This window comes from Polypterus senegalus, chromosome 10 (genome assembly GCF_016835505.1).
Source record: "Polypterus senegalus isolate Bchr_013 chromosome 10, ASM1683550v1, whole genome shotgun sequence".
Taxonomy (NCBI): Eukaryota; Metazoa; Chordata; class Cladistia; order Polypteriformes; family Polypteridae; genus Polypterus; species Polypterus senegalus.
In genome coordinates, this window is record NC_053163.1 from 28,944,916 (window position 1) to 28,962,342 (window position 17,427).

Consider the following 17,427-nt stretch of genomic DNA (forward strand, 5'->3'; position numbering starts at 1 on the left):
AAATTCAATTTGCAGAGCCATAATTAAGATTTCTATTTAAAATCAATAGTCAATAACTAGTGTGGAATCTCTATTCTTACTCATTCACTTGGTTTGCAGCTTCTAAATCTAAGGTTTTTGAAAACGATACTAAATTTTACGAGGATGTTTTGAAACAAAAGCTCATACAACCATCAAGTAGTGTGTTGGTACTGGTTTCTTTTTGCATACAGAAAAAATGCTCACTTTATTTATGTATTGATTACTGAGAACTAACCAAAAATTACAATCAAGAACTACTACTCCTACATTTTGTGTTCAATATGATCGATCTACAGTATTAAGTACTAGAAGTGTTTACACATTAATTAAAATTTATTCTCAAGGTGAGTGAGAATTTTGCATGCTTTTTAAAATTTTAAAGATTGGCAAATGCACCAGTGATACTGTGAAACATTTCTAGATATAGTAAGGGTATTCTATATTATTTAATACATACTTATAAAATATCTTGATTTATTCCCTTGATCGTGGCAGTAATAGCTTTGCATCCAAAAGTGATCATAGAATCATTTATCAAAGCCAAACGAAGAACACAAGAAAAATAGAAATAGACATAGGTGCCCCAATCCTGAGCCATGAATAAAGAATGGTACCAAAACGTTCTCTGAGAGAAACTTCTCTCTCCAAGAACAGTTTGGTGATCAAAAATGTCTTTTCCAGTATGATGGAGCACCGGGCCATAAGGCAACAGTGATAACTAAGTGGCTCGGTGAACAAAACATCAAAATTTGGGGCTCATGACCAGGAAACTCCCCAGTCCTTAATCCCATTGAGAACTCGTGGTCAATCCTCAAGAAGTGGGTGGACAAACAAAAACCCACCAATTCTGACAAACACCAAGCATTGATTATGCAAGAATGAGCTGCCATCAGTCAGGATTTGGCCCAGAAGTTGGTTGACTGCATGCCAGGGCGAGCTGCAGAGGTATTGAAAAAGAAAGAAGGGCCAACACTGCAAATATTGACTCTTTACATAAACTTAATGTAATTGTCAATAAAAGCCTTTGAAACTTATGAAATGTGTGTAATTCTACTTCAGTATATCATAGACACATCTGACAAAAATATCTAAAAATACTGAAGCAGCAAATTTTGCAGCAATACTTGCATCATTCTCAAACTTTTGGCCACAACTGTACTTCCTTATTTTGGAAGCTCCTGACAGCTTCCAGTAGCAGTGATTGGAACTGCAAAGATATTTGTGAGGGAGATACAATACATGGATGTTAGGAGCTGTGTTTTGCTATCTTTAATCTCAAAGGCTTTATGATACAATAAATCTTGTGATCACAGCATCAGATGACTGGCATCATGGATACTGATAGTAGATCAGTAGATAGCAGAGAGAAGATAGTCACAAAATGGTGGAGATCATTTAAAAAACACAACAGGCTTCATTGCAACATTCAGAATCATGAAACTGTAAGGTCCATTGAGCCTCAAAAACTTGACAATGACTTAACGGATAATACATTCTTTGATTCTACAGCAGAAGGTTTGCTGACTGGGTATAAAGGCTGAGTGGCCAAAACAGAGCTTATTTGCTTAAACAGAAATATTCTAATCAGGTGGCTGTGATTTCTCTAAAACAGGAATATATACCAACAAGCTGGTTAAATACCAAGATAGGTGGATTAGCAGATAATTTGGAATCTGTTATATCATTACAGAAGGACTTGAATAGCATACAGAATTGGGTAGATTTGTGGCAGATTAAATTTAATGTCAGTAAATGTAAAGTATTACACATAGGAAGTAAAAATGTTAGGTTTGAATACACAATGGGTGGTCGGAAAATCGAGAGCACACCTTATGAGGATTTAGGAGTCATAGTGGACTCTAAGCTATCGACTTCCCGACATTGTTCAGAAGCCATTAAGAAGGCTAACAATGTTAAGTTATATAGCGCCTTGATGTGTGGAGTACAAGTCCAAGGAGGTTCTGCTCAACCTTTATAATGCACTGGTGAGGCCTCATCTGGAGTACTGTGTGCAGTTTTGGACTCCAGGCTACAAAAAGGACATAGCAGCGCTAGAAAAGGTCCAGAGAAGAGCAACTAGGCTGATTCCAGGGCTACAGGGGTTGAATTATGAGGAAAAATTAAAAGATCTGAGCCTTTACAGTTTAAGCAAAAGAAGATTAAGAGGTGACATGACTGAAGTGTTTAAAATTATGAAGGGAATTAGTCCAGTGGATCGAGACTGTTATTTTAAAATGAATTCATCAAGAACACAGGGACACAGTTGGAAACTTGTTAAGGGTAAATTTCGCACAAACATTAGAAAGTTTTCTTTACACAAAGAACGATAGACACTTGGAATAAGGTACCAAGTAGTGTGGTAGACAGTAAGACGATGAAAACGATGAAAGGATTCAGAAACTCCTGTCCCGACGGAAATACCTGAGAAATCTGAAGGCCCGGCTGTTGGATAAACCGTCCTTGCCATCTGGAACCGGCGAAACATCAACCCCGCGTTGTGCCGACCTCACCCCGCGTCTCGTAGGAGCGACGCCGCTGCTGACCTCGGTGGATTTCAGCTATGCAGGCGGGGGTTCAAGGCCAGAGCACCTCCATCGGCACAGGCGAGCATTTTATCTCAGAACCGGTTTGACCCTCTCCGCGTCCCCATTTCGCCTTCAGCACCTGGTGATGTATTAGTGGTAGGTGATTCCATCGTTAGAAACCTTAATGTCGCATGCCCTAATGCAAAATGGTTTGTTTCTTGTTTTCCCGGTGCTCGTGTCCGAGATGTAATGAAACGTGCGCCAGCAGTCTACGAGAAACACAAGGAGAGGGCAGTTGGATCAATCGTCTTGCATGCCGGCGTAAACGATATAAGGCACCGACAATCAGAAATCCTGAAGGCTGACTTCGCAGCTCTGATTAGAGACACGAAGGAGAGGACCCCATCGGCAAAGATCTTCGTTTCGGGTCCACTACCTCTCGTCAGACGATCCAACGAGTACTACAGTCGTCTGCTAGGGTTGAACAACTGGCTACAGGGTTTCTGCAAGAAGAAGGATGTCGGCTTCATCAACAATTGGAATCTCTTTTGGAAAGGCCGCGTCTCTTCAAGCGTGATGGCCTGCATCCGAACAGTTTCGCGCCGGGTCCTCTCCGAAAACATATCGAAGGTAATTCGTTTTCTTGACTATCTATCTCTGCTCTTAACCCCTTCGAAATAATACTGCTGTGCCAGGACATGATGAATGTTTAATAGAGTCTTCCGTTAAAGTTCACACCATTAATACTGTAATAAGCAATCTCAATGCACGTAGAAAACCTAGGAAATACGGCATAAACTCCAATAATCTAATTAAAATCACTATTTTAGAGGAACAATGTATTAAAACTATAAAACAGATCACAGATTAAACAAAAATATACACAGAGCGCTAATAATAATAATTTAGTTCCTATTCCAAATAACAATAACGCACATAGTACTCATCTCTGCACCTCCGAAACATTAAATATGGCACTATTAAATGTCAGAGCTTTAACTAACAAAACGTTTTTATCAACGATCTTATTAGTGATAAAAAATAGATCTTATTGCACTAAATGAAACATGGCTGAATTCAGATGCGCGTCAGTTTTAATCGAATCTGCCTCCGGATTACAGTTTTACTCATTCAAACCGCCAGGGAAAAGGGGCGGATTGGCTAACATTTACTCGAGCGATTAAAATGTAAAGATGTCAGTTTTGGTAAGTTCAAGTCCTTTGAGTATCTCGCGTTGTTATTCATGGAGATTCTCAAGTTCTAATACTATCCGTGTATAGACCTCCTAAATATAACGCGTCGTTTTTTGAGGAATTCTCTGACTTAATGTCAATTTTAATTACTAATTATGACACACTCCTAATAGTTGGCGACTTTAATTTTCATATAGATAATCAGTGTGATCTAAAAGTAAAAGAATTTATGAACCTCCTGGATTCTTTTGATTTGAGACAACTCATAAATCAGCCTACACATAAAGCAGGTCATACATTAGACTTAGTGATTACTAAAGGACTGAAAGTTGATATAAAACAGATCATTGATATTGGTCTATCAGACCATTTTCTTCTACTTTTAATATAGAAATAATGATAAAAACACTCATGAGAAGCATATTGTTAAAAACGCTTCTTTGATTCGCAGCAGCTTTAAAACTTACAAACATTTTAAGCAATCAGTCCGTTTATAGTGCCAGCTATAATAGCGAGGACAATGTAAATAGTAAGGTGGAAAGATTTAATTCTAAAGTGAGAGCTGCTGTTGACATAGTTGCACCTGAAAAGACAGTGAAAAAATCTTCTAGCATTGGTATACCATGGAAGACCCAAAGAGTGTCTGATTTAAAGAGAACATGCCACAGAGCTGAGCGTCAATGGAGGAAGAGTAAACTTACTATCCACCACGAAATATTAAAAGTCAAAATAACAGAATACAATAACACTGTCCGTCTTGAGAGACGCTGCTATTTCTCTAATATTATAAATAACAATGCTAGTAATCCTAGAGTCTTATTTTCAACAATTGATCACCTACTAAACCCAGGTAGCTCAAAGGAATGCCTCCTAAGTGCTTCCAGTGAAACCTGTGAGGCTGTCGCTGTATTTTCAATCAAAAATTAATGATATTAGAAATAACATAGTATATCTCCCCAACACTAAGGATCCCCTAAACCCCAACATCCTGTTATAAACAAATTAAACTCTTTCACTAGGATAGATTTACCTGATTTACAAAAATAATATCTCAATTAAAACCCTCCACCTCGTCCTTGACCCGATACCAACAAGGTTTTTCAAAGAAGTATCAGGCGTGCTAATTGATAATGTTCTTGACATAGTAAATTCGTCACTAGATACTGGGGTCTTCCCAGACTGTCTTAAGACTGCTGTAGTTAAACCCCTACTTAAGAAACATAATCTTGACCCTCGCTCTTGAAAATTTTAGACCCATCTCTAACCTGCCTTCTTAAGTAAAGTTCTGAGAAGGCAGTCATTATGCAGTTAAATGACCACCTAAATAAACATGCTATTCTTGATAAATTTCAGTCAGGTTTTAGAACAAATCACAGCACAGAAACTGCACTCGTTAAAGTAGTAAATGACTTGCGGGTAAATGCAGACAGAGGCCATTTATCTGTTCTCATCCTCTTAGATCTGAGTGCTGCATTTGACACCATTGATCACAACATTCTTAGAAATCGCCTTAGTCAATGGGTGGGCCTCTCTGGCAGTGTCTTAAATTGGTTTGAATCCTACCTGACAGGGAGAAAATATTTTGTTAGTTGTGGGAATTACAACTCAAGACACATGATATCCAATATGGCGTTCCACAAGGCTCTATCCTGGGTCCGCTGTTATTCTCAATCTACATGCTTCCGTTAGGTCAGATTATCTCAGGGCACAACGTGAGCTACCACAGCTATGCTGATGACACACAGCTGTACTTATCAATAGCACCTGATGACCCGATTCTATTGATTCACTAACACAATGTCTGACTAGTATCTCAGAATGGATGAATAGTAATTTTCTCAAGTTAAATAAAGAGAAAACTGAAATTTTAGTGATCAGCAATAATGGATACAATGAGGCTATTAGAAATAAACTGGATACATTAGGATTAAAAGTCAAGACGGAGGTAAAAAGCTTAGGGGTGATTGTTGACTGTAATCTGAATTTTAAATCACATATTAATCAGATCATTAGGACAGCATTTTTCACTTAAGAAACATAAGTAAAGTTAGACCTCTTATATCACTGAAAGATGCTGAGAAATTAGTTCACGCGTTTGTTTTCAGTCGACTAGATTACTGTAACGCACTCCTCTCAGGACTACCCAAAAAGATATAAATCGTTTGCAACTAGTGCAGAATGCAGCTGCTAGAATCCTAACTAGGAAAAGAAAATCAGAACACATTACTCCAGTTTTGATGTCACTACACTGGTTACCTGTGTCATTCAGAATTGACTTTAAAATTCTGCTTATGGTTTATAAAGCCTTAAATAATCTCGCCCCATCTTATATATCGGAATGTCTGACACCTTATATTCCAAATCGTAACCTCAGATCCTCAAATGAGTGTCTCCTTAGAATTCCAAGAACAAAACTTAAAAGAAGTGGTGAGGCGGCCTTCTGCTGTTATGCACCTAAAATCTGGAATAGCCTGCCAATAGGAATTCGCCAGGCTGATACAGTAGAGCACTTTAAAACACTGCTGAAAACACATTACTTTAACATGGCCTTTTTATAACTTCATTTTAATCGTAATTTAACTTAATCCTGATACTCTGTATGTTCAATTCATCATAACAACTATTCATGGTGGCTCTAAAATCGGTACTGACCCCTACTCTCTTTTCTGTTTCTTTTTCCGGTTTCTTTGTGGTGGTGGCCTGCGCCACCTCCACCTACTCAAAGCTTCATGATGCTCCAACAATGATGGACGGATTAAAAGGAAGAAGTCTACGTGACCATCATCATCATCAAGCCCTTCCGTGAGAACCCTAAATCCAAAGAGGACTGTTTCATTTATGTTAGGTAGAATGCCCAGAGGGGACTGGGCGGTCTCATGGTCTGGAATCCCTACAGATTTTATTTTTTCTCCAGCCGTCTGGAGTTTTTTTTGTTTTTTCTGTCCCCCCTGGCCATTGAACCTTACTCTTATTCGATGTTAATGTTGATTTATTTTTTATAATTATGTCTTTCATTTTTCTATTCTTTAATATGTAAAGCACTTTGAGCTACTGTTTGTATGAAAATGTGCTATATAAATAAATGTTGTTGTTGTTGTTAGGGACTTTCAAAACTCGACTCGATGTTTTCTCGGAGGAAATAAGTGCATAGGACTGGCAAGCTTTGTTGGGCTGAATGGCCTGTTCTCATCTAGTGTGTTCTAATGTTCTAATCTCTGCAAATTTTCTTACCATTTACTCTAACCATTGTTAAACAGTTTTAGATATAAGATGTGAAAGTACCCATTGTCATCAGGTTTGTCTACAGGTCTATGTCATTGTTTTTGTTAAAATTTGGCCTGCTTACTCTTCAAGGAAATGTGTCAGGAAAGTTAATTTCTCATGATGGTATCACAAGTAGAGTTCACTGTACACTTACTTTTTACATTTTCAAAAAACTCATTTAAGAAATGGTGAGATCCTGAATTTGTATTTTAAAGATACATATTCTGCACTAACTCAATTACTTGTTAATTTACTCTTTCAAATTTAAAGAGATTATTTCAACTTTAGTTTACTCATCTGATTTGCACTCTCAAAGGCAAAACAAATCCTGAATTCAAGTTATCGAAATGATGGCACAGATGCTCATGCGGATAAGAAGCTACCAAGATATCAGCTGCTTATATGTGCAGTTCAAGGTAAATTGTAACTCTTCAAAAAAATTAGAGTTGAAATATAAACTACAATTCACCATACACTTTCCAAAACCAACAATAATGCCATTTTGATCTAATATGAACTGGAATCTGGCGTCTGTGAATGCAGTTTAAGCAGCCACAAGCAAATCTGGTCTTAATTTTCAACTATGTGACAATGTAAAATTTTATTAAAAAGCATGTGTTTTATGTTCTCTGATAGTAACATATAACTCCCTTTTGCAATAATTGTGATATATCAATATGATTTGTTAAAAAAATAAATAAACATGTAATCTCTGTCATTGAAGAAAAATAAAAACAAATTAAAATTTGTATTTTCAACAAAATTTTCAACAAACTATGTCTCTGAATGCGTTAGAAGGTACACACTATGTGCACATTTTCACCCATGAATTCTATGAATCCCCTTTCCATTACTAGATCCCAAGGGAACACCATTTGTACCTACAGAATTAGGCTTAAAGTAGCAACAATTGTAGAAAAGATACAAGTCCACTGCAGACAAACACAAACACATTCACACAAGGTCAATTAATGTGCACTTTTGGATGAAAACGAAAGATAATACCTGGGGGCAGAGGGAGAATGTCTAATACAAAACCTCATTTAAAACCTTACCACATTTTTGAATTGCTTTTTTTTTTTGGCCAAGTATTTATTTATCTTTATAGGCCTACCCATTTATATTTTCTTAATATTTAAAGAGAAAGTCATCTAATTCTGACCAATAACCAAAGAACAAATGTTTCCTTGAAAAGTCAAAGTCATTTGGCAGATGCTCACTTTACTCTGCTCCACTTTCCTCCAAGTCTCTTCCACTTCTTCCCTTAGGCCATCAAGTTTTGCCTGCGCACCAGAGTTTGACTGGGCTTGTCTGTTAAAAACAGAGAAATAAAGTCAATAAAGACACATTGAAGTAAAAAAGTAATGTAAATATGCAATGATTGTTTTGGAGAATAATCTTTTTTAATATACTTATTAAATCTTATAGATGTAGTTGAAATAGGGAGATTGTGGGAAATGTCTAAAGAGATGTACACACTGATGATCTGAAACATTATGGCCACTCCCATATGAAGTGAATGACGTCAGCTATTGTACCAATGGTACATATCAAGGACAGGGACATATTAGATATTACAATAGGTACACTTGGTTAGCATATTGAATGGAGTAGTGTGGGCAGTTATAAAAACTGGAGTGATTTTTAAAAGAGCCAAATTGTTATGACCAGATGACTGGATCAGAGCATTTCTGAAATGGTAAAGCTTATGGGGGTTCTCACGGTCAGCTATAATCAGTTCCTGCTGACAATGGTTCAAGGAGGACAAAAATCAGAAACCGCCAAAAGAGCGTTAGGCAGCCAAGACTTATTGATACAAGAGGTCAATAAAGGCTGCCCGTCTGGTACAAACCTACGGAAGTGCTACCAAGGAATAAATTGCAGATAAATTAATGATATTAATGGAGTAATGGAATCAATGCACAGTGCATCAAACCCTGCTCAATATGGGACTGCATAGCTCCAGGCCAGTCAGAGTGCCCACTCTTACATCAGTTTACTGCATGGGCATGAGAGGGTCAGAAATGGACCTTGGATTGAGCAAAGACAGGCACCTGTGCCATAAGCCAACAGTAGAACAGGCAGCTAGCAAGTAGCATGGAGCCTACCAAAGGTAAAGTGAGAAGCAGGAAACGAAAAAAAAACCCTATGGCATATCGGCAGCAGCTGAAGCTTAAATACAAAAGGTTGATTTTATTCAACAACAAGGACAGTTATTAAGTGAAGAACATCTACATGGATAAAAATGATTGCATTTAAAAATGCAGTTTCAATCTCATGAATGCACTTCTTTTGGCTGCTCCCATTAGAGGTCACCACAACGGTTCATCTTGTTCCATATCTTCCTGTCCTCGTCATCTTGCTCTGTTACACCTATCACCTGCATGTCCTCTCTCACCACATCCATATACCTTCTCTTAGGCCTTCCTCTTTTCCTCTTGCCTGGCAGCTCCATCCTTAACATCCTTTTCCCAATATCCAGCATTTCTCCTCTACACATGTCCAAACCAACACAATCTCGCCTATCTGACTTTGACTTCAAACTGTCCAACCTGAGCTGAACCTCTAATGTCCTAATTTCCAATCTTGTCCATCCTTGTCACACCCAATGCAAATTTTAACATCTTTACCTTTGCCACCTCCAGCTCTGTCTCCTGTTTTCTGGTCAGTGCCACCGTCTCCAACTCTTCATAGCTAGTCTCACTACCATCCTGTAGACCTTCCCTTTGACTCTTGCTGATAACCGCCTGTCACAAATTACTCCTGACATTCTTTTCAACCCATTCCACCCTGCCTGCACTCTCTTCTTCACCTCTCTTCCACAATCCCCGTTACTCTTTACTGTTGATCTCAAGTATTTAAACTCACCCTACTTCACCAGTTCTACTCCCTGCATCCTCACCATTCCACTGACCTCCCTCTCATTCACACTTATGTATTCTGTCTTGTTCCTACTGACCTTCATTCCTCTCTTGTCCAGAGCATATCTCCACCTCACTAGGGTCTCTTCCACCTGCCTCCTACTCTCACTACAAATCACAATGTCATTCACAAACATCATAGTCCATGAGGACTCCTGTCTAATCTTGTCTGTCAACCTGCCCATCACCACTGCAAATGAGAAAGAGCTCAGAGCTGATCCCTGATGTAATCCTACCTATACCTTGAATGCATCCATCACTCCTACTGCAGACTTCACCACTGTCACACTTCCCTTGTACATATCCTGTATAACTCTTACATACTTCTCTGCCACTCCCGACTTCCTCATACAATATCACAACTCCTCTTGAAGCACCCTGTCATATGCTATCTCTAAGTCCACAAAGACACAATGCCAGTCCTTCTGTCGTTCTCTATACCCTGAGAGCAAACATCACATCTGTTGTGCTCTTTCTTGGCATGAAACCATACTGCTGCTCATTAATCATCACCTCCTTTCTTAACTGAGCTTCCAGTACTCTTTACCATAACTTCTTACTGTGGCTCATCAATTTTATCTCCCTGTAGTTACTACAGCTCTGCACATCCCCCTTATTCTTAAATATCAGCACCAGTACACTTCTTCTCCACTCCTCAGGCATCCCCTCACTTTCCAAGATTGCATTAAAAATCTGGTTAAAAACTCCACTGCCATCTCTCCTAAACTCCTCCATGCCTTCAACGGGTATGTCATCTGGACCAACAACCTTTCCATTCTTCATCCTCTTCATAGCTGTCCTTACTTCCTCCTTGCTAATCCTTGCACTTTCTGATTCACTATCTGCACATCATCTACCCTTGTCTCTTTCTCATTCTTTTCATTCATCAACCTCTCAAAGTACTCTTTCCATCTTCTCAACACACCCTCCTCACTTGCGAGTACGTTTCCATCTTTATCCTTTATCATCCTAACCTGATGCACATCTTTCTCAGCTTGGTCCCTCTGTCTAGCCAATTGGTACAGGTCCTTTTCTCCCCTCCTCAGTGTCCAGCCTCTCATATACCTAATCATGCTCTTTTTCTTTAGCCTTCGCCACCCCTCTCTTCACCTTATGCCTTAACTCCTTGTACTTCTCTCTACTTTCTTCTGGCATGCTGACAGGTAAATTATTTGTCCATTTCACTTTAAATTTGCTGCAAATTAAACCGTACTAACAAAATGAACAAGACTGCTGTTATTCTAATTACTTATGCACTAAATGGCAAGCATTGCCCCGTGCCTCTTGAAACCAAAGCTATTCAATCATAAATCCTGATTGTAAGGCGCAGTGGAACAACCAGCATCACATCTTGGTCCGAAGATTCCTATTTACTGTTGCCTCATGTGGATGGTAGGGTACATGTGCATTGTTAACCTGGGATTAGAGTGAAGCTGCACGGGTGATTTGACCTTCTGCTTGTTGAAGCATCTTGAGTATGCACAAGTATGACCCACATTCTGTTCTTGATGTTTCCACTTAGTTTTCTTTAACTTTTAATGTTTAGCTTAACATTTGGATGACAAATTGGACTGGACTGCCAATACTGATGCTCTATGTAAGAAACGTCACAGCAGACTATACTTTCTGAGAAGGTTGGCATCCTTCAACATCTGCAGTAAGATGCTGCAGATGTTCTACCAGACGGTTGTGGCGAATGCCCTCTTCTACGCGGTGGTGTGCTGGGGTGGCAGCATAAAGATGAAAGACGCCTCACGCCTGGACAAACTTGTTAAGAAGGCAGGCTCTATTGTAGGATTAAAGTTGGACAGTTTAACATCTGTGGCAGAGCGACGGGCACTAAGCAAACTCCTGTCAGTCATGGAGAATCCACTGCATCCACTGAACAGTGTCATCTCCAGACAGAGGAGTAGCTTCAGTGACAGACTTTTGTCACTGTCCTGCACCACTGACAGACTGAGGAGATCGTTCCTCCCCCACACTATGCGACTCTTCAATTCCACCCGGGGGAGTAAATACTAACATTAATTTTATTTTAATTTTTTTCATTTTTATTACTATTGAATTTAATATTGTTTCTTTGTATCAGTATACTGCTGCTGGATTATGTGAATTTCCCCTTGGGATTAATAAAGTATCTATCTATCTATCTATCTATCTATCTAACATGTCTCTTGTTGTCCATTTTTTTGTTGATATCATGTGAAGTATAATGTTAACCAATGAATAAGCTGTTACGTTGGGGGGCCATAAATGATTTTGATTGGCCGTTCATCAGTTTGAATACTAATCCCTGTCTGAACCATTTCCCTTTTTCGTTCAGTATTGTAAGAGCTTTACAGAAGTGGTTTGTTTAATAATATTTTAATGAAAATATATGTGTTTGGGATGTTGTAAGCATATGACTGGATGACTTGACTTGTGAATTCTGTGACATGAATTTTACATGAGTGTCCTTTAAAGAAGTAACATAAGGACCCAACATAAAAAACCTGTAATTAAGTGAATAAATAGGTTTAGCCTTTGTCAAATAATAAACACCATCATCTGTCTTTCTTGAATCACGTTTCCCTTCACTGCAATATCACTTCTAGTATGGCCTTAAAATCCCATTGTAGCACATTACTAAAGCTATTTTCATCACAAATTTTAAATATCAGAATAAGAGTTTTTGTTGGATAAAATTAATAACAACAGTTACACTGAAAACACTTTAAAATTAACACATAATGAGGTCACTTACCTGTTTTTAGCATTTGTCCAGTCACAGCTGTGTTTGGCAAATAACTTTTTATTCCTCAAAATATCTGGCAAATCTTCCTAAATTAAGAAGAAATATCAATTAAATATTAAATGGTAGATTGTTGTGTCACACTTCATACCCTGAAAGAGTTGTAATCTTGAAGATGGTGTGGTGAATGTGCATCATAAACAAACTTATTTTATAATTTAAACAACAAATCTAGTTGTTATAAATGTTTTTTTTAAATACTTCTTTGCTCCATGTCCATCCATTTAGGATACTCCCTTAATTAAGTTTTTAGAGTTGCAGGGAGCTTATCCTGGTAGTATGGATGGCAAGGTAGTAAACAGCCCTGGATGGGGTTTGAAACTATCACAACATACACTCGTGCACACGGCCAAACTCTCACACACTGGGCCAGTTTAAAGTCGCTATTTAACCTCATAGTTGCATCTTGGGACATGTGTGGGAAAACCAAAGCAAACCAATGCAGATATGGTAGCAATATACAAATTCCAGACAAAGTGATCTGTGAAACTATCAAACTGCACACAAATGTTCTGGTTTTTTGCAAAAGATATTTTCTCTATAGTTCCCCATTTTGATGTTGTTCAAGTTTTCTCTTGATGTTAACCCATAATGTGATATGATCAGGGCCTAGTGTACTAGTGGGAGTGATGCTAAAAATATGTCTAGATAAAATAGGTAGGATTGATATTATAGACTGACTAGCAGACCACGAGCGCTTCGCTGCAGTCGCTGTAGTTGGAATAATTATGTACAGTATCTACATGTGACTTATAGAGCGTCTTTATATACAACATTTTTGGTTTGTCCTCCTGGAGCCAAAATATATACATTTTCTCTATGACTAATTTGTGAACATGCTACATAAAAAATAGAAACAGGAAAAACGGCAACACCGCCGGGAACAACAGTAAATGAGATAAAGTAAAAGTCTACCAAACACTAAATGAGATAAAGTAAAAAAGGGCAACAGCGCCAGGAACAACAGTAAAAAACAACAGTAAATGAGATAAAGTAAAAGTCTACTAAACACTAAAGTACAAAAACGAAGTAGAAAGTAACAGTAAACCGCAACACTACCAGGAACACCAGCACACCGCAGCTACTAAACACTAAGAAACACTAAGTAGAAACACTAAAGGAAAAAATACTATTCAGTAAGTACTGCGTCTAGTAAACAGTAAATCAGTAAAGGAGAGAGGACTAAACACTAAGGAAAAAGAACGGCAAGACCGCGTCAGCTGCGGAGCTCAGCTCGGAGCGAAATGAAGAGAATGAAATGAGGTGAATGGAAGGAGAGATGATGACGTGACTGCCCCACCCGCCATAGCTCTCTATCCCTCTACAAACACACAAACACAGTCTCTCGGATCCCAACTCTCCTTTATATGTATAGATCAACCCTATAAAATGTTGAAAAAAAAATAACTTTCAAAGTATAAAGCTATATTCTGTTCACAGCCTCATATTAATATTGTTTGTTATCATAGACTGGATATTAGAGTAGACAGCAGACATAATGAATGAGTGGCTATCACCCTCTCCTGGGTGGCTTTGTGTTTTGTGTCCAATACTAGTTAGGTGGACTCTGGTTCCTGTGACCTTAAAGAGGAATATATACAATTAAGAACTGGACAGATGGATACAAGTAATTGGGGGACAACAATAGAAGAAAAAAGAAACCCACCACACACAATTTCCTGAATAGAGATGAGCAAAACAATTTGTGCAATACTGAATTTGCAACAAAGTTTGATGCTTCACTTTGCAAATCAATTGTCAAAAAAAAAAAAAAAACACTTTTTGCCTGACTCCTACAAGACTTAAATTCATTTTAAACTTCAGTATGAAATGAAGCAAGAATTATTAGTCATTACGAGTTTCTACTTGTTTTTGATTCATACTTCACTTAGCTTGTTCAGAGGCTCTAAAACTTCCTTTTCCATCTGCAGCTCATATTCAGCAAGTTCCTTGGCCAGTTTGTTTTCTATACAGCAGCACATTTCCAGTACTTTCCTGGAAAAAAACAAATAATGACAAAATATTTTATTTAAGTGCGGGAAATAAAATCTTAATAACTGTAGATAAAATGTCTGATTGTTTTGCAATATGTAGCAGGATTACTTGTCATCCTCAGGAAAGGCTTTCAGAAAAATGTTAGAAAAACTAAGAGGGTTTTGGCAGTCAAACTAGAACTTTAAATTTAACAAATGACAAATTTCATAACTCACTTTGACAAATTCCACTGTTAGCACAATTCATTTAATGCAAGTGGTCCATTTTTGTTAATACTTGCCTGATGCTGGAGTCTACATCAAAATCTTTGAAGCTCTCCGCCATGCCTGCTGCTAGAGCAGTTAGAGGCAGCTTTTTCTGCAACAGGAAAAAAGGGAAAGCTTATTGAATACATTTTCTTAGACACACTGCAAGCTGATGTTTTTATTGCTTATATGTAACCATCCATCCAGTTGGTACGGCATAGAGGTGAAGCCAGTACATGAAGCATTGGGTCCATTGGAATTGGGGATTATCTGCCAATTGTCCAGGCTTGCTCAACAAATTAAAAACCCGCTATATCCTAACAACAGGGTCACGGGGGTCCGCTGGAGCCAATCCCAGCCAACACAGGGTGCAAGGCAGGAAACAAACTCTGGGCAGGGCGACAGCCCATCACAGGGCCCACACACCAAGCACACACTAGGGACAATTTAAGATCGCCAATGCACCTAACCTGCATGTCTTTGGACTGTGGAAGGAAACCGGAGCACCGGAGGAAACCCACGCAGACACAGGGAGAACATCAACAACAACAACAACATTTATTTATATAGCACATTTTCATACAAACAGTAGCTCAAAGTGCTTTACATAATAAAGAATAGAAAAATAAAAGACACAATAAGAAAACAAAATAAATCAACATTAATTAACATCGAATAAGAGTAAGGTTCAATGGCCAGGGGGGACAGAAAAAACAAAAAAACTCCAGATGGCTGGAGAAAAAATAAAATCTGTATGGATTCCAGACCATGAGACCGCCCAGTCCCCTCTAGGCATTCTACCTAACATAAATGAAACAGTCCTCTTTGGATTTAGGGTTCTCACGGAAGGGCTTGATGAAGATGGTCACGTAGAATTCTGCCTTTTAATCCATCCATCATTGTTGCATCACATGCAAACTCCACGCAGTGGAGGACTCGGGAAGTGCCACCCAAGCAAAACATTTAACACCAAATAATTTAGTTTGTAGTCTTATATTTTCTCTTAGTGCTAACCAGTTTGTTACATCCATAAATACATTCTGGCATATTTTACAACTCAAAGCTGTTTTTCAATCTCTCTCTCTCTCGCTTTCTTATTGAATTCATTGAAATCAAATAACATTCCATACAAGCAAGTCACGTTTTACAAAACTAGATTTGAAAGAAATCAATCCCCACCCCTGAAAAAGAGAGCTAGGCCAACAGAATAAAACTTTAATAGTATAAAAAATAAATAAACAAATACATAAATAGATTAAAAAAGGGAAGAGAATCAGCTTCCTCAATATAAATACTTATTCTAAAATGTTATTGATTACATCCTGGCAGGTTTTGAAGAAGTTTTGTACATATCCTCTAAGTGAGAATTTGATTTTTTTCCAATTTCACATAATATACATGTATAACATCAGTTATCCACTGACTTAAAAGTGGTGAATTAGGATTCTTCTAGTTGAGCAACATAAGTCTAAGTGTCAATAGTGAAGTAAAGGCAATGACAGTTTGTTTGTCCTTCTCCACCTTAAGCCCATCTGGAAGTACACCAAACACAGATGTTAGTGAATTAGGAGGGATTGTCACTGCAAGGCTGTCTGATAGGCATTTAAAGATTTTGGTCCAAAATGATGTTAATTTGGTGCAGGCCCAAAACATATGACCTAATGAGGCTGTAACTTGATTGCAACGTTTGCAGGTTAGATCTTGCCCAGGAAACATGTTGTACAATTTTAAACGAGACAGATCTGCTCAATATATAATTTTAAGTTGAATAATTTTATTCTTTGCAAATATGAAGCTAGAGTGAATTTTGCGTATGGCTGCCTTACACAGCTTTTCTGAAATGTTGAGTAGAAGATCCTTTCCCCACTGTACTCTGGGAACTTTCAAAGGGAGGGATTTAAAAAGGTTTTTATATATTGCAGAAATGCTGTCTGAGTCCTCAAAGCTGATCAATATTTTTTCTGAAATAGAGGTTGGTGGGAGGTGAGGGAAATTGGGCAGATTTTGTTTAACAAAGTTTCTAATTTAGAGGTAGTGAAAGAAATGTGTTGCTGGAAAGTTACATTTGGAGCGTAATTGTTTGTATGATGCAAAGTCGTTGTCTATGTACAGAACTATAAGTGATTTAATCCTGAATGTTTTCCAGACATTAAAAACTACATACATTTGAGAGAGTGGGAAAAGGTGGTTAACGTGCACAGGTGCCACAGATAAAAGCTTCTCTATCTTGAAGTACTTCCTGCATTGGTTCCACATTCTGAGTGAATGAAACACAATTAGGTTGTTAGTATATTGGTGATAACTTGTACTTATTGGGGTACAAAGCAAGGAATATAAAGAAGTGCTGCAAGATTTTATTTCTATTGTCGACCAAGCCTGTGTATGTTCATTTATTTGTGTCAATTTATATATGTATACATTTATAAATATTTATATATATATGGTTTTTATAGCTTGTACTGTATATTTATT

The 17,427-nt window shown here is 38.0% G+C and overlaps 1 protein-coding gene across 1 annotated transcript in view; it reads right to left on the minus strand.

Moving 5' to 3' along the window:
- The window catches only part of sh3bp1 (SH3-domain binding protein 1), a 124,472-nt gene that overhangs the window by 48,203 nt on the left and 58,842 nt on the right, over positions 1-17,427 (minus strand). The window contains exons 4-7 of the mRNA XM_039765576.1: positions 14,991-15,067; positions 14,599-14,710; positions 12,668-12,744; positions 8,224-8,314 (exon numbers count right to left, since the gene is read on the minus strand). Of these exons, the coding sequence (XP_039621510.1) occupies positions 8,224-8,314; positions 12,668-12,744; positions 14,599-14,710; positions 14,991-15,067 (357 nt within the window). The remainder of the gene's footprint in view (positions 1-8,223; positions 8,315-12,667; positions 12,745-14,598; positions 14,711-14,990; positions 15,068-17,427) is intronic.